The sequence below is a fragment of the Diachasma alloeum genome, unplaced genomic scaffold (genome assembly GCF_001412515.2).
Source record: "Diachasma alloeum isolate Michigan unplaced genomic scaffold, Dall2.0 Dall_scaffold_00197, whole genome shotgun sequence".
Lineage (NCBI taxonomy): Eukaryota > Metazoa > Arthropoda > Insecta > Hymenoptera > Braconidae > Diachasma > Diachasma alloeum.
This window is the reverse complement of record NW_021680362.1, coordinates 2,143,593-2,162,046: the sequence shown is the minus strand read 5'-3', so window position 1 is coordinate 2,162,046 and position 18,454 is coordinate 2,143,593. Positions and strand designations below refer to the sequence as shown.

The following is an 18,454-nucleotide window of genomic DNA, read 5'->3' as shown; positions in this document are numbered from 1 at the left end:
ATATTTGTATGGTTGGAGGGGTGAGAGATTTTCGGGTTTTCTACCTGGAGCATTCGAGCTGAATTTTACCCGACGGTGTGCTTGGCAAACGTCTTTTCAGAATTATACACTCTCCCCTGAGTGAAATTATCAAAATATCTCGGGTGGAGAGACAGAGAAAGGGCTGATTACATTAAAATCTAGGTGATAAATTATCGAATATTGAGGATTGTATAAATAAATAAATAAATTAAATTAAGCACTCGATTTACGGAATGATATTAACTGTAAATGGCACTAATTTTAGGAGAAATAGATTCTAAGTGATTAACTTAATTAAGAGGTAGATTTTGATACCAAATTGCGATCGGAGGTATTGATAATTTGTCACTGGTAGTCATTGCAATCACTGGTATTCGTTGAATCAGTCGAATTAACTCCGATCGTGATTATTATTTTTTTGCTTATTCCACTGATTTGGTGCATTAGCAAGCACATTATTATGTTTTTCATTAGCAAGGCTAAGTGAGATACGACTCGTCCGTTTTTGCGAGGAAGTGTTTAGCCTCCATACGCATAAAAGGTGATATCATTGATCCTTCTCGTATTCCGTGCTTGAGTTTGATATGCCTTTTGAGATTGTCGGACCTTGTCAATGATATCATGCATATCTGACACTGATACTTGTCAGGAAAATGTGATTTCATGTGTTTTTTAATATTGGCAACGGTCTTACCGCATAGCCTACAACCCCCTGCACCAAGCTGTCCGTCTAATTTATTCTGATTTTCATAGTCAATATCCTTCTCAATTTTCGTTGCCGTTGTTCCTGGAATTTGCAATAATCCCATTTGTTTCAGTTATCAAATTTCTATTGTTATTTTTGTTTTTCGATAATTTCTTGCGAAATGCTTTTTGTTGCACACTCCCAAAAGTCATCTACTGTTTGCACTCTTCTACTTCTTGTTTGTTGCCAAGATAGATAAATAATAAAATAGGAACATAAATAGATGGAGAAAGTAATCCAGTATGCAGCACAGTGCGAAGGTAGTTTTTTTTTTGGAAATTCCTACTATCACTCTTTTCGTTCGGTAGCATCGAGGAAACTCAAACCGCCATATCTCCTTCGAACGCTTTAAAAACTACTTCATACATCTACAAGTTCATGTTTTCACTTTAGATTCTTGCGATAAACATGGGAGAGAGAGAGAGTGAGAAAGACACCAATTGATACAAAATAATAAACCAACCAAAAAAAATCACAATTCAAACAAATGAAATCACAGAGCTAGCTTAGGAGAAGGATGAACATCGACAGAAGGAACTCAATAGCTCGTTGAGGAGACAATTTTCGGTGTCGGGGGACTGACTCCCGGATATTTGCCGTCGACACCACTTCAACATTCTTATTCACACGTGATTCGAGGCTGAGAATTCTTACAGAAATGACGACGAGCTGCGATTTGCACAAGACGCGGCAATGACAATGTGAATTGGATTGAAAGGACTTCAATGAGGGATTGATTTTTCAATTAAAAATACAAGTGGATATTGAAAGGAATGAGAATGCGGAGGGCATGCATAGGTGAATACTCGAAATTAATTATGCATTGTAAATACATAATTGATATTTGCACGTAATAATTAGAAAACCCGTTAGCCCGCTTTTACGAGGTACAGTAAAACAATAAAACGTGTGAAATAAGTAAGGGGCGCCCAATTAGATGAGGCGAGAAAAAGAGAGAAAGAGAATAACTAGTCACTCGGTAGAATTAAGTGTCACACATTCAGGCCCAACGCACCAAAAATTTCAGACAATAATCTAGTACTGTTCGAGGCTCACCAAACTAAACTAACAAGGGAAAATCACACTTTCACACTCACACCCAACAATTGTTAGATGAGCTTAATCCCTCGGCAATGTGGTTAATTGAGATATTTTACATAATTTGATGTCAAGACTTGTGAGACTGGGAGAGACCAGTTGTTTATATTTCGGCATTGTTACAACATTTAAGGGATATGCACGATACCACCACCACAACAGTAAAAGGCGCAGTGGATAAACCGTTTGCTTTTTCATTGCTTCATTGTCTTAATTGTAGGTTTTTACCGATTCTCGAATGAGATGTTGGGTATTGGCCTTTGCGGTCATTGGCAGAGTCGAAGGATTATCATGATGTATACAAAGTCGTAATAAGATCGTAGTGATGCTCGTCTTACTCGTCATCTAGATAATTTCAATCGTTACCTACTAGCCTATTATAGCGCAATATCAGGAAGAATTGTACTCACTGTTTTTTACGATTATTTCTCGTTTCGGATTTTTTGTTTTCATCTTATAGTTTGCGCAATGAATATGCCCCCAATGATCATCCCGCAAAGGGGGTCGAAATATTGGACAATGAATTGAGTCCATGGCTGAGGTTTTTCTTCGCTTGAACCCTTTCCTTCATCATAATCCTTCGAGGCTTCTAATGACCGCAGAGATCGATACTTAACATCTCATTGCTTGACAGTATAAATCTTTCAGAGTAGTATGTATTAATACATATAGATATTAGGTACATATACACTGAGAAAAAGTGAGAAGTACTCGATGGATTATGACGAAGTATACGAGCCGCAATGAGGTTGTAGTGATGCTCATTAGTCATCTAGATAAATTTAATCATTTCTTCCTGGTGTATTATACCGCAATATCACGAAGAATCGTATCCGCTGTTTTTTACTGATTATGTCTCGCTTCTGATTTTTGTTTTCATCTTATAGTTTGCATAATAAGTGCGCCCTGATCATGACTCCGCGGGTTGAAATATTGAACAATGAATTCACTCCCTCTTTCCTTCATCATAATCCCTCGAGTCTGCTGATGACCGCACAAGCCGATACCTAACATCTCATTGCTTGACAGTATAAATCTTTAAAAGTAATACGTATATGCGTATGAATACACATAGCCATTATGATACATATGTACAGAGAAAAGGTGGGAAGTACTCGGTAAATTTTCTCTTCGTAATAATTTACACTCGTTTACACGCTCCGGAAAATTGTTGCATTACGGAGGGGGGGGGGAGGGATCGGGGCGGGGGATATGCTCATCTCGTACAGGCTAGCCCGTAAAACGCCAGTTTCCAAGGAGTCATTCCAAACGTGCATGCACAATATTTCCCTCAATTTTACCGAGGCGCCCAATGGCGCACTTAACCTCCAACTCACAATTTTAATTAAATTATGAGAATGACCGTTAGATCTGAAGTAACAAGTATGGGGATAGTTAATTGTGGGTAATAAATTGTGCATTTTGTTTTCTCCGCTGTTATTTTCTGTGGGCTATTCACTGGTTGTAATAGTTTGCCGGTAAATGCACTTGAGCTCCTCGGTATAACTTGAAGGTTTTCCAAATGGGAATAGAAAAAAAATGTGAGAGTAGGAGAAAAGTGTTCAAAGTCTTACCATCAAGTCCGTCGAGCATTTCAGGTGGATTGTGGTGCTCAGACGGTTCCATTCCTGGTACACCGTCGCTGAGCGCCCCCGCCGCCGGTCCCCCGTCTTCCCCCAACATTCCGACCGGATGACCCTGGGGGGAAAAATAAATAATAGGTGAGCAATCGGTCGACATCAATTATCATCAGAAAAAGAAAAATAAACACTGATTCATAGGTATCAACGATTTATTGTCATTATGTAGTTACATTCAATTGATTTTTCATATATTCCTCGCAGGGAAATATTAATGATAGAAAATTTGAAAACATGCAGGACTATCATTCCTTAGTAAAGACGAAAATAATTGCTCTCTTAGAATTTAAAAGGGTAACTGCTATATACCGATGGACGAACGTATTATATTTCCTTTTTTTTTAATTCGTGGCTGGATAAATTGAACGCAATTTATGTGTGGAAATTTAACGCAGGGACAGCTGATTGGGGAATCAGCACGGAAATAAACACTCCGAGGCTTTGTAATTTATTCACGTATGCGGATTCAAATTGCAATTTGACCGGGGTCCTCATTCTTATCATTCAGCGATATTTTTTTTGATTCCTCTGCTAAACAGCCCTTGAAACGCTCATTTTCACAATTCAATAATGTCCCGGCCATCCTTAAAATTAATATATTCACACTCCCCCGTACAATCATACATCTAAAAGTGCAAAAGTCATCTCAAATGTAAATTCAAGATACATCATTTGCATGGTGAAAATTAAGGCACATACAGTACTTGATTGCGCACGTATTGAACACAGATTACCTGAGGCAGGAATTGTACAATGGAATTTTTTTCAACAAACTCGACTAGTTGTGCTTGAAGAAAAATTGAACCAAATGTTCAGTCAAAGTTGTACAAATAAAATAAATGCAGAATGAACAACATAGAGAATAAAAAATTATCGCGGCACTGTTGTAACATGAGTTTATCACAATAACGAATTCCTCGGCTCTCCATTGTCATCAAAGGAGGCGAGAGCCACAAACTAGACGATTTATATACAAGGAAACATGGAACGATGGAGGTAAATAGACGCGAGGGTAAGATGGAGGGACACAGGAGGGGGATGTGTTCCGGCCCTTTCCCTGTGAAGTTCAGAGCGTCAAAGCGAAGAGACAAGTCCATCAAAACGCATACAGGGAGAGAAAAAACGATCTAATATCACGAAACTAATCTCTCAAGCCGAGTATATCATCTGTTATTGAATTCCTTTAAGTTTTCACGACTTGAGCATGAACATTTCACTATGAAGTGAGGTATTCTGGGCTCAAGAAACCGTTCTTTTTCGCATCACGAGATGAGAAAATGACTCTGAATGTAAAACACGCGCAAAGGAAAACCTCCGAGCATTACTGAAATATAACCGTCCCTTGCATTCGATCGTAATGACTTCAGGAAAAATGACCTCATCCCGTCTCTTTTAAAAAAATTATTGATTTCTTGCATTGATTTTTGCCACAAGAAATTATTTTTGCGTTGTTAGTTCGTTTTCTCTAGGATTGACCGTAGTCAAAGTTGTAATCACACCCCTTAGTCTCGCCCTCTTTGGAAACACATATATTATGAGCCTTGCATTTATCGTGATGATTAACAATCTCAAGGCGAAAATTTCCATTGCCAGCGGCAAACGATGTGCGTATCTCTGGTACGGTGGCACTCCACTTTCTGCAGTATTTACAGAACATTAAATTTGATTGCTCGTCATACTGCAGCCAGGGATAAATATCAAGCCACGAGGGCTTGAATCTCCCTGCCTTCCTACCCGGTGGCGTTGGCCGCTGTGAATTGCCACATAATGTCGATTGTATTACTGAAATTCCCTGCCTAAATGCACTAGTACTACTCTCGTCGCGATAATTTTTGTAACTAGCCTCGTCATTTGGATTCCGATAGGGAATAGCGTCGGGTATTCTAAATGATCTTTCATACGCATTGCGATCTGTATGTGGGACTTGGGTGTTTTTAATGGGCCTTATATGCTTGTCGTTGTACTCCGGTGACATATCGAGTGACATTGAGCCTCCAGCCATGATTGTACTCTCGCGACAGTTTTGAAAAGAAGCCGCGCCTGCTGGACGTTCGGGTTGTCTCACTAAGCTCTGTACATCCATTGTTTCATCATTCTTCCCATCTCTCTGAACATCCCACTCCACACTAGTCTGTCAACAGAGAAGGAAAGGATGTGTGTTTAATTCAACACATTCTCAATTGTTTCTCTCTTTCTTCTTTTCCGTTTTTTCATTGAAAAGTTTAGGTTACTTTTCTCATTTTTTTTTCTCTTTTGACGTAACTAACAATCCCTTCCTTTCAATGTTTCGACTCAGTATATCGTTGGACATCGTTTACACCCCGAACGATGGGAGTACTTTAATGAGCGATCGAATGGGAAAAATTTAAGTTTTTTCTCTTTGAAACTGGAGACGATGGGAAAAATGATAGTGGCGCAGTTTCGTACACCTACCTAGCCAGAATGTTTAGAGGAAAAAAAAACAAAGGGGGGAAAAAAACTGGTCGCAGGGTCAACTGTGGTAGCGCAACCTTCCGTGAATGCTTACACAATCACGTCATACGTGTCCGTCAGGCTGTGAGGACTTGTGAAAATGTTTAGAGGATAATCATCTGTCATTACACGGAGATGATTGAAATACTTTGATGATAAAATCAATTGAATACTGGAAGAATCATGCAAAACTACCAGTGCTTGAGAATTATCAGAGCTTAATAGTTAGGCTAATGATTTTTCAGTGTGCAGATTATGGACAAAGGTCAATCATTCGAGAGGTGGTACTGCTTCATTATTCACATAAGAGAGGAATAAAAGATAACGACAATGTCGTGTTATGTACTCATGCAAACCATGTTAACACAATTGTTATTCAACTTACAGGTAGTGAAATGTTGTCATGAAAGTCAGGCATGTGGTGATCGAGTTCTTGTTTTATAGCCGCCTGCGCCTGCGACGACGGTGACATTGTCCTACCCCCGTCCTCTGCATCGCCGCCTAGTGTATTGTTTAACTTTGGAATCACTGTGGGACTCGATTTGTAACTACATTGAGATGATGCCTGAAATTAAAAAAATCAACGAAATATTCCACTGTTAATTTTGGGTTTTTTTTTTAAGTCATTTTGGAATGTACATAGTCGAATTGAATTCATTGTTTGTCTCCTTTGAACAGGCCATAACAGTTCATGAACATTATGTTGAAGCAGTAAAATTATGGGACAGGTGATGTGATAAAAGGCAACGATGTATAGGATATTTGTACCAGTCCAATTCCCAAGGTCGTGCGAAACGTTATTTGAAGAGCTGAGTAATCAGTCATTCGTTCATGTCTTTACGGCTATACGAATTGGTAAAGATAATAATTAGCATTTATATTTAGGTGTGAAGGCAAATAGACGTAATAAAAGAACTGCAAAGGTTGAGAGTTTGTTGAAAATAAAAAAATTATTTCAATAGTCTGGACGGCTAAACTTTCTACAATATACAACGATGCCATCTGAATGCTGTGGCAGTTGCTAACATCATTGTTTCCGTTGGCAGACTTTTCAAGGACACCAGGTACTACAAATCCAGTTGGAATAAAAATAATTATCATGCCTGCCCATATATGTGGCCGAGTGAAACGGAAGAAGAGACAAAATGAGACGAGCAAAAAAAAAAGGAAGGAATATCAGCAAAAAGGCAAAAATATCTCTGCGCTAAATAACATTCGCGGAGAAAGGGACTGTACTCGGGAGGGAAAAAAAGGACAAAAATACGTCTGACTCAATGCGCAAAGAATCCTAGTCAAAATCTAGGCCAAATAAAATGTATATTAGGACCGGTGGGTGAAAGTTTTTTGAAAGTTTACGAAATAAAGGACTATTCACTAAGGGGCAAAATCCAGTGACTTTATCGGGATAGACAAACTGAGTATCAAGATAAGAAATCGTCACTGATATTTTTCCATTCAGACTTTGTACGAATTTCAAAGTGAAAAATGTAAAGAGAAAAAAATCATTCAACTTTCATAATTCATGTAACAAATTGATGAGTATCTCTGCCGATTCATACGTATTCATGTGAGTAAAAACGTAATAGCCACAATAATGAGATTTTTATATGGATTAATTAACACACTTGGCTCGAGTCTAATTAGTTAACAGATGTGGCACAGGGTTCAGTGCGTTATTAAATATACTCTATGTAAAATAAATACAATTCCAATTAACCCGAGTGAGAAGATGGATTACCAGGTGGTATTCAAGTCAGTGAGATCCCTTCAACCTTAACTATTAATATCAAATCCCCTATTTCCATAAATACAAAGAAAAAAAAAAGGAAACCACAGCGCGATCAGCATCAATAAAATCGGTCAATTGTGCAGCAAATGATGGTTCAATTTACATGAATATGTTTACGTGTGGCTATTAATGTTCAGGATCACGTGAGCGAAAATACAATGTCACGTGGTCAATCTCAATGTTAACAATATTTGGTTGAATTTTTTGGTAGAGCTCTTGAAAATTTTGGGTCAGGTTGAGGGGTGAATAGGGCAAGATGGATATTTTTACTATTTTTAAAAATTTAGTGGCTTATTGATTTGTTGATGGATTGGACTATTTTTTTCCATCGAATGTAATTCTTTCTCTTCATGATAAATTTGTTTATAAGTTATGAACATTGAAGAAAAATGTAGAAATTTCGTTGGATTTCGTTGTTGAAGATTCAAAATTTGATGAAAAAATGAATGGAAATTGTAGATTTCTGTGCAATTGTTCTATGAAAATTCACAGAAATCAGGGAGATTCAGATAAATATATTTTTCAATTTTTAACAATCAGTAATATTTTTTGATTAAAAATTCAAGTGAATTAGGAATGTCTCATTTTCTTGCTGCTAAAAAATGTGAAATTTTATGATTTTTTTTCTCCCTTAAAAATTAATGTTCCATGAAATCTCCATTTTCTTCTAACAGTGCTGTTAAAAATTTTGGCTATAATTTACGGTACACTTCTTGGAATTTTATAATTGACTCGAAATTTAATGGAAAAATCAATGAAAACAGTAAATTTCAGTTCAACTATTCCATTAAAATCTATAGAAATCAGGAAAATTTATGTAAATATATTTTTGAATTTTCAATTAACTGAAAATTCAGAGAAATTTGGTACTGAATATTCACTCTTTAATTTATAATTCGAATAAATTAAAATGTCAAAGATTCCAAACTCTGTAAAAATAAATGAAAACCCTCGATTTCAGTTCAATAATTCCCTAAAAATTCATAGCAATTAGAAAAAAGCATGTGAATATATTCTTGAATTTCCGATCTACTAAAAATTCACGTCACAATAAAAAATTCATTGAATTTCCCAAATAACATTCAACGTCCTCCTGAAAACCTCCAATCTCCTCACCCCAAACTCCAATATTTTTCCTCCCCCTCATCGCCAAAAAATCCCCAATACAAAATAATAAAAATTACCTGAGAGTCGGACAAGAAGCGTTCGCTGGGTGGTCCAGTGAGTGAAACATCATAATTCCCCGAGGCTTTTCGTTTCCTCTTCTCAGGATGTGGCTGTAGGTTAGGTGAATCACTGTGCCTAACACTGCTCTGTGTTTCCGGCTCAGGTGATGGACTCCTCTCAGTTTTATTATTTACACTATTATCGGTCAATCCGCGTATCTGTAACGCCTCAGCTGTCTTAAGGAACATTGGTAATAAATGTTGGCTAACATTAACCTCTCCTTTGTACATAAAATGCAGCAGTGCCTTCATCTCCGTATCTTTGACATCCTTCAAAAATATTATAGGATGTGGATGGGTATTCTGTAGAAATACATTCTCAAAATATGGACTGCATGCTGATAATATCGTCTGATGTGCTTTGAATTGTTTTATGTGCGTTTCATTAACGCAAGCAAGTGTAACGTCACACAGTGCTTCTCTTGCCAATAGTGAGCTGAGTACGTCCGTCAAGTTGGCCGGATGATTGTTCCACCGAAGGCAATACTGCTGGTCCATCTTGTCTATCTCCAATCCCGACCCTACAACCAAACTTACTGAAGTTCCACTTGTATTAAAAAAAAGACACTTTGGTGATGTTTATTTACTCCCATCAAAGCCCACAACCCCCACCTCACCCCCTCCCCAACAATAGAATCACTTATTGTGGATTTAACCCTTAGACCCTGACTCGCACGTTACTTTTTATCTATTTATCTCCTTCCGTTTTTCTCCTTCTCCCTCTCTCTCCTCTCTCTCTCTCTCTCTCCCTCTCCTTCTCTCCTCTATTATTCACAATACAAACTATCTCTTTCTAATTTTATAATTTCTCAAAACTCGTTGCTCCCGTCTACGAATGATTATCGTTATTGTGCGAGACGGGCCAGGCCCAAACCGAGCCAGCTGTAATATTTTCCTCAACTATCCACACCGTCTCTAGGCCCACTCTACGCTTCTGCAAATGTGCCACATTGCAGTATAACTGTAAAACCCTTCAGGGTTCACGAGCCGCTACTATACGTGCCAAAAACATTTTTTCGCATAACCTCGTTGCCGTTTTTTTTTCTCAACATTTCCGCAAAACAGTTGGCTGTATTATGATGCACAAATACTCGTACAAACCTCAATGCGTCCCTTGGTTTACTCCGGCGAGTTTAATAGCGCCCGGGGGTGAGGGGGAGGGTATTTATTGTACACATGAACACATTTGAGTTTAGGTTAGAGGGATTATTGCGACGCAGTTGCTAAATCAACTGCCGTTTTTATTCCGCCCACGTATTTACAAAATTTTTTGGGAGACGCGCGCGGGCGGGTGGTGAGTACCTGTTTTTTTCTTCTTTTTTTTTCGATAAAAATGGAGGAAAAATTCAACGCGGAGGTAATGTTTTCGGCACTGTCAATATTCGCGATGCTTGGGCGCCATTGTCGGTCGTGCTTCTATGGCACACGAGACTCCACACAAGCGAAAATGTACTATTTGTTGACGAGGCGACGCCAGACGCCGTCGTATTCTCTCGCTGCTACGGCGTGCTACTTTGATTCTCTCTATTCTCTCTGATTCTCCCCCTCGCATTCACCGGACATTATTATTTCATCCCCCACAGCACTAACAATCCACTATTCACTATTTATCGGTGGTTATTTGTATTGTTTGTAGTCGGGTAATGATTACTCACCTTTTGCAAACTTTTTGCCATTACAACGCCACCCGACCCTTAACGTCCACTGCCATACCAATCTGCCAATGCCTACGGCCTTATTTTTAAAATACTTTTGACCTTCGTGCATCTGCCGTGTGGCGGGCGACGGGCGGATCAAGTGGGCTCTCCTACTGGCTGACAACGCAAACTCCAGTGGTGGCGGCGCGCGAAAATGAGCGGTACTTTTTGAATTTGTCGATTGTGCGTCGACGTGCACTGGGGGATTGGGTGACTCAACACTTTTTGGTTATCGCGCGTGACAAATAACGCATTTCGGGGGATGGGGTTTTTTATCTCCGTGGATTCTTTTTTTATCTTCAAGGTGGAAAGAAATTCGACGACACTGCACGTACGCTTGATTGGATTTTAGGCATTTTTTTTACGGGAGGCGGAAATGTGCGGCTGGAGATTCTGTCGGGATGCTCTCGACGGTTTCAGGCTCTGAGGGGATTTAATTGGCGAAATTGCCCCGGGTCTCGGCGGTAATTGTTTCTTTTTTTCCGCAGTTTTCCAAAGTTTTTTCAGTTTCGGGACGATTCCTAGAGGTTGAAATAATTCGATGTAATTAGGAAGGCAAACTACTTTTGATTTTGCAGGTCGCTGTTCTGGAGCGCTCATCGATTCGAATTGAAAATTCAAATGTGTTAGGTCTTGGCTTTGCGTTTTTATTCACTTCTTCGAAGATTTTTTTTTCTATTTCGTTGATTCTTGGAGACTTGTTCTTTCACTTTTGTCAAGTTTCTTTAAAAAATTCCAGAGTTTAAAATAAATCCCGGTAATTGCGAGGGGACTTTGCTCACGATTCTGTACATTTACGCGGATTAAACTGCAAATCACTCGCAGAATGTAAGAGTTGATATTATGGTTTTACTGGAGATGGTGGAATGTCAGCAGACGACAGTCGAACTCAACATTTTGTTTATATTTCGTTCCAAAAAGCTTCTGTACTATTAGAGATTCTAAGGGTCCAGATTAGCAGTTTTTAAAATTAATTCCCTCGGAGATTCAATTGCTGATGGAAATAACCGCCGGATAATTCTCATTTCTCATATATTCTTGGGAATTCATTCATTCACTTTTCTAAAGTTTTTTTTTTTAGAAATTCCAATGCATATCCTAGAGTTTAAAATAAATCCGGATCATAACAAACTAAAGGTTTTGTATTTACGCGTATTAAACTGCAAAAGAACCAATATGGCTTTATCGGACATAGTGGAATGTAAAAAAATTCAAATCGAACTCAAAATTCAACTATTTTATTCGATTAAAAAGCTTCTGTACTATTAGAGATTCTGAGGGTCTACGTTCCAATTTTTTTAATTTCCTTCCTCGGTGATTTCATTGCTGACGGAAGTAACCGTCCAATAATTCTCATTTTTTCGTATACTCTTGGAAATTTTTTCTTTCACTTTTAAAATTTTTTATTTGGAAATGTGAGCCCACATCCTAGAGTTTAAAATAAATCCCGGTAAGTACGTACTGAATCTACTCACAGTTTTGTATATTTACGCGGATTAACCCGCAAATCACTCGCAGAATGTAAGTCCGAAAAGCTTCTGCAGTATTGGATATTCTGAGGGTCTAGGTTCCGACTTTTCTATTCACTCCTTCAGAGATTCAATTGCTGAGAATTAATAATTTTTTCATATATTCTTAGAATTTGTTCTTTTAATTTTCCAATTTTTTTTTAGAAATGCCAGTCTGCATCCTAGAGTTTGAAATAAATACCAGTAATTACGAACTAAATCTCCTCATTGTATTTACGCAGATTAAACTTCAAATGAGTTGATATGGTTTTACTGGAGATGATGGAATGTAAGCAGACAACAATCGAACTCGAAATTTTGCTTATATTTCTCTCCAAAAAGCTTCTGTACTATTAGAGATTCTGAGGGTCTACGTTCCAATTTTTTCATTCCCTTCCTCAGTGTTTCAATTGCTGACGGAAATAACCGTCCGCTAATTCTCATTTTTTCGTATACTCTTGAAAATTTTTTCTTTCACATTTCAAATTTTTTATTTTGAAATTTCAGTCCACATCCTAGAGTTTAAAATAAATCCCGATAAGTACGAACTGAATCTACTCACGATTTCCTATATTTACGCGGATTAAACCGCAGATCACTCGCAGAATGTAAGTCCGAAAAGCTTCTGCAATATTAGATATTCTGAGGGTCTAGGTTCCGACTTTTCTATTCACTCCTTCAGAGATTCAATTGCTGATAATTATAATTTTTCCATATATTCATTTTGTTCTTTTACTTTTTCAATTTTTTTTAGAAATACCAGTCTGAATCCTAGTTTGAAATAAATTCCAGTAATTACGAACTAAATCTCCTCATCGTATTTACACGGATTAAACTGCAGATGAGTTGATATGGTTTTACCGGTCATAGTGCATGTAGATATACGGAAATTCGCTGTTGGAGGCGGATGTATGCATCGGTTCGGAATGAGAATTCAACAATTTCAGGGTAAATATGACTGAATCCCTTCTGTTCTGAGACCGGCGAAAGCTTTCATCGCTGATAATGTTATTTGAAATCAATATCTGATCAATGGAATCAGGTAGCGAGAGGGGGAGGCAGAGAGTTTCGAAAACATCGTCGATTTGCAATAATTATCAGGTACAGAGGGAAATATGAATTGAAGAGTTTGAATAAACACTCGGAGATTTTACGCGGGATGAATGGAACCTGTGGAACCTCGTCTATTTGCCGTCAGAGTTCGCTCTCACTCGGAGGCGCGGGTACGCCTAGAGGTGCCCCATCCCATTGTCATTGATGCTGGCTGTAACTTTATTTAACACTTCCCGTAGCAACCATCGTGAACACGGTGGTGGGACGCGTGTTTTCCTTTAATGTCGTTATCCCGAAACTGGGGATGTACGTTAAATGAATTAACCGAGTTGGTCACTATTGCTTGGGTTATTCATTCTTTCAGAATACTCGGGCCTGCGGTTGACGAGGTGACATTCAGAATTAAATTATTATTATTATTTTTTTTTAATGGGAGAAATTTAAGAGATAAAATGCAGTAGCGAAGTGGTAAAAGGAGATAAGTCAATTTTCACTACTGACCAGTTTTCATTCAATATCTCGAAATCTAAGGGAGATAGCAAAATTTTTGTTATAACCTTTTTTGTGGAGCCGATTGAGTGCTACAAAAAATGTAATCACAAAAATTTCGCTATCTCCTTTAGATTCGGAAATATTCCTCAAAAACTCAACTGGGAGATAAGTCGACTTATCTCCGTTTACCACTTTACTACTGATTTAAATTGCTGCAATGACCGTTATGGCTGGGAGAAGTTGAATATTAAAGAAGAAAAAGTCTTTAAATTTCCATTCAACCGTCTAATCAATTACTAATAGATTCTTCGGCCATAACGCGAAAAACAAATCTTTAAAATACTTGGATTTCCGCATGAATAAAAAGGTCTAACAGAATCACCCGAGTTAATCACAACAACCCTCTCGCATTCATCCCCCGTGTACCAACACGATAAACTGGATGGGAAGAAGCATCCATAAATAAACAATTCAAAATCATTCAATTTCGAATGGAAAAAGATCAAAATGGTTTTTTGTTCGAAAACTCTGTTATCGAATCAATTGACATTTGTTATCAAATAAAGTGCCAATCCACCAGCTAATTGCAACATGCGTCCTGCGCTCTCAAAAGCCTGTGTACAAACAACAGACCAGAATTCATTGTGTTCTTTTCAATAAATTCGAAAATAATCGAAACAGCAGTATTCAGTCTCAATAAAAACATATTTTTTTGTTACATAAATGTCATCAATGCCTTCAACAGCATAACAAGAACAGCATTGAAAGAATAGTTTTTATCGATAAATATTTGTGAAAGAGACGATTGTACCAATGACTCGGGTAAATAAAATGAGTGCATTGGACCAATTCACTGACTAGACAGAGATGATGCGTGAGCTTTTTGTTCTGGACTCATGCCAATTCCTTCATTCATTCTCCACAAAATTTATAATATTGATGGAGTTGTACTGTTGGGGGAAGTGTGCAGAGAGGTCCATTGCCTGCAATTACAGGTGCTTCTATGGAATTCTCGTGTTATCAAAATTCTCACAGACCCGGACGCATTTCCAAATGGTAATTGAAGCACTGGGGCCGGGGGAGAGGCTGGAGGCAATTGATACAGTGCTGCACAGAGAGATGAGTGGATTCTGCGAGGATTATCAGTTCGATACAATTCACTCATAGCTAAAATTTGGCCCTCGTATGGCTCGCTTAACATTACCAAATGATAATTAGCGGGCTAAATCACAGAGCTGACCATACCATGGGCGAAATTAATTTTAGCACTCATGAAAGAGCAAATGCAACGCTAATTTTTTTTTTTCGAAGCCCACGGCTCATCGAGTGAAATCATTAATCGTAATTGCTGTTTCGGTAAAAGTCAATTCAACTTATTTCATTAGGTCGGGAGTGGAGTGGTATAATGCGGCTGAAGGGGCGAGTCCATTTTTCATGAGATGGTGAAGAGAGAATTTTTTGAAGATCATGATGGCCATTTGTAAAACATTATTTGATTAGTTTTATATAAAAAAGAATTGGAGAAAATTTGATGTGGGCAAGGGAAAAAAAGTATATCGACATGGAAATAATTATGAAACTCTTAAGCTCTCCGGGTATAGTTGGAGAAAATGTTGAACTGATGAGAAAAATTAATGAGAAGTTTTTTATTTAGGAGGCTTTTTCCAAATTAATTAATTAAAGATTGTTGTCTACTAGAGTTGGAATTTCATGTCCATAAATTTTTAATCATGTTGCGGTGAAATTTTCTTCGATAGCGAGGGGTTTTAGAGGATAGAGGGGTTTAAGAATATCAGGATATAGTTTCGTGAATATATTGGTAACAAAAAGGTTTTTTGATAAAAAGTATATCTGCGTGGGATTAATTATGAAACTCTTAAGCTCTCTGGGTATAGTTGGAGAAAATGTTGAACTGTTGAGAAAAATTAATGAGAATTTTTTTATTTAGGAGGCTTTTTCTAAATTAATTAATTAAAGATTGTCATTGACTAGAGTGTGAATTTCATATCCATAAATTTTGAATCGTCAAATGGAAAGTTTCTTCGATTATAAGGGATTTTAGAAGTGTCTAGTATCAGGAGATAGCCTTGCGAATACATTTTTGAAATGTCATCAGCTAACAAAAAGGTTCTTTGATATCAGTAGCGAAGTGGTAAAAAGAGATAAGTCAATTTTGAATATTGACCAGTTTTCAATCAATATCTCGGAATCTAAGGAAGATAGCAAAATTTTTGTTATAACCTTTTTTGTGGAGCCGATTGAGTGCTGCAAGAAATGTAGTTATGAAAATTTCGCTATTTCCCTTAGATTCGGAAATATTCCTCAAAAACTCAAGTGGGAGATAAGTCGACTTATCTCCGTTTACCACTTCACTACTGATATGTTTCTTCGTAAAATTAAAAATTAGATGAAAAATGCGCAATTGGAGAAGCAATCAACTTCGATATCTCATTTTGTCAATTTATTGCAGAATTATTTTGTCAATTATTTTGCCTGATTTTCTCAAATCGTTGAGGAAAAATGTTAAAAGTCTTTGTTGAAAATATTCCTCCCCACTTGGAACTAGAATTAACTCTAATTAATTAACTAATTTTCTACAGCATTGATCTCAAATTATTTATAACGTGATTAACCATTAGGTTTCGGAAGAAAAGGTCTGGAAATTTTTTCTTGTCAAAGGTATCTTAAAAAATTCGGGTTCCACGTCTATTTTTTATCCCCGATTATGACAATTGAATGGAAAACAATAACCACATATTTTAAATTTCTATAACTGATGAAAAATTGATGAGTTACAGATTTTGTGATGTCATGAGACAGACGTTTCACAAATTGTCCGGAACTTCTTCATATATTTTCCCGAATCAAGAAATACGAATGCACCATTTTTCCTCAAATTTCCATATTTCATCATTTTAGTTGAAAAAACAGATTTCCGTAACAGCCGAACTGTCGGTGGTCTCCACCCGTTCCATAGATATATTTACAAAATAACCGGTATCAACCGCTGACGTCACTTTCAAATTTCAGCCCCTCGTTTTTTTTCCTCTCTTTTGTTCCACTTTTCCTATTTTTCTTTTACTTTCATTGTCAGTCGCTGTGGGGCAACGACTGAAATCCACAAGAGAGGACGAAAAAGGACTGAATAGTAGCTTTCGATCGATAGTTCCGTACTGCCGGATTTGAGCCGTCGATTCAGTCTTCCCTTTTACCGTGGAAATTCCGGGATATTGACATGTACCGTGATTTCGAGTCGAACGGTAAACTACGGGGTTTGACAAAAGTGAAGTGGAAAAATACAGTGACTCCCGTATTCGTCCTCACGAAGAAGAGATTGAGTTTTTGAGTTCAAAGCTAGCCGAGGCGTTTGACTTTTTCTGTGTGAGCAGGCTCAAGGACAGAATGACAGATTAGAAGGTCTCAAGGGTTTTCGAGGTTCGTCGCGTATTTTTAAGCGTTCAATGCAGAAAATTTTTGACTGAAATTTCTGGTACACTTTTTGGAAATTGTTATTACATTGTTTTACTGGGATTTCAGGAAATTCCGTCATTGGAAATTCAAAATTTTATGGAAACATCAATGGAAACTGGACATTTTTAATCAATTGTTCAATGAAAATTCATAGAAATGTGGAAATTTAGGGAAAAATATCTCTTTTTCGATTGAAAATTCAATTTTTGTCTTTTTGTTGCTTAGAAGTTTAAAATTATATTAAATTTTTGGTGAATTATGAAATTTTAGGATTTTTTTACCCTTATTAATTGAAAATTCAGTGTAATTTCGTACTGAACATTAACATTTTCATTAAGATCTCAAGTAATTTGGAAAATTCTCGTCTTCCGGCTGTCCAGAAATTTGAAATTTCATTAAACTTACAGTGAATCGTGAAATTCTAGGATTTTTTATCCTTTTTAATTGAAAATTCAGTGTAATTTCGTGCTGAACATTAATATTTTCATCAAGATCTCAAGTAATTTGGAGAATTTTCGTCTCGCTGTTGTCAACAAATTTGGAATTTCATTAAAATTTCGGCGAAGTGTGAAATTCCATCGTTTTTCCCGCCTTTCAGTGTCATTTGATATTGAACATTCATATTTTCATTAAAAAAATTAAATAATTTGGGAAATTCTCCTTTTCGCACTGTTTAAAAATTTGGGATTTAATTGAATTTCCATTGAATTGTGGAATTCCATAAATATTCCTCCTCATTAATTGAAAGTTCAGTATAATTTGAAAATTGAAATAAATTGGAAAATCCTCGTCTTCCTGCAGCTCGAAAATTCGGAATTTCATTGAATTTTTAATCGTGAAATTTCATGACTGTTTCCTGCTTGATTAATTAAAAATTCTGCGTAATTTTGTCCTGAAAATTCAGCTCTTCCATGAAAATCAAAGTAAATCGGAAAATTCTCGTCTCTTTACTGTCGAAAAATTTTTAGATTTCATGAAATTTTCAGTGAAAACTGAAATTTCACTATTTTTCCTGCCCCATACTATCCCCTAACAGTCTTCAACCGAGAGAGTTGGAGGACTTCATCCTCTTAAAAGCTAATTTTTCGGGGTTCCGGTAGATACGGGGATGAGAGAATAGATTCACGGGATCTTCCCGCGCTTTGACCTTGGCCGACGAGCGCTCCAGGATACCAGATAGACGCGCGTCAGATGGATCGATACGAGATTATTTCCGGCCGACACTCGGGATATGTTTTCATA

General features: G+C 37.3%; 1 protein-coding gene across 8 annotated transcripts in view; it reads right to left on the bottom strand.

The window, feature by feature from the left end:
* LOC107048781 (protein tramtrack, beta isoform) overlaps positions 1 to 10,765 on the bottom strand; it is a 41,152-nt gene extending 30,387 nt beyond the window's left edge. For 4 of the 8 annotated variants that reach the window (XM_015272154.1, XM_015272155.1, XM_015272153.1 and 1 more), the window contains exons 1-4: positions 10,647 to 10,765; positions 8,950 to 9,527; positions 6,362 to 6,541; positions 3,439 to 3,562 (exon numbers count right to left, since the gene is read on the bottom strand). In XM_015272154.1, coding sequence (XP_015127640.1) covers positions 3,439 to 3,562; positions 6,362 to 6,541; positions 8,950 to 9,527; positions 10,647 to 10,758 — 994 coding nt within the window. In that variant the 5' untranslated portion in view covers positions 10,759 to 10,765. The other 4 variants (XM_015272152.1, XM_015272148.2, XM_015272149.2 and 1 more) reach the window with 4 other exon arrangements.
* Positions 10,766 to 18,454: the final 7,689 nt, after the last annotated feature.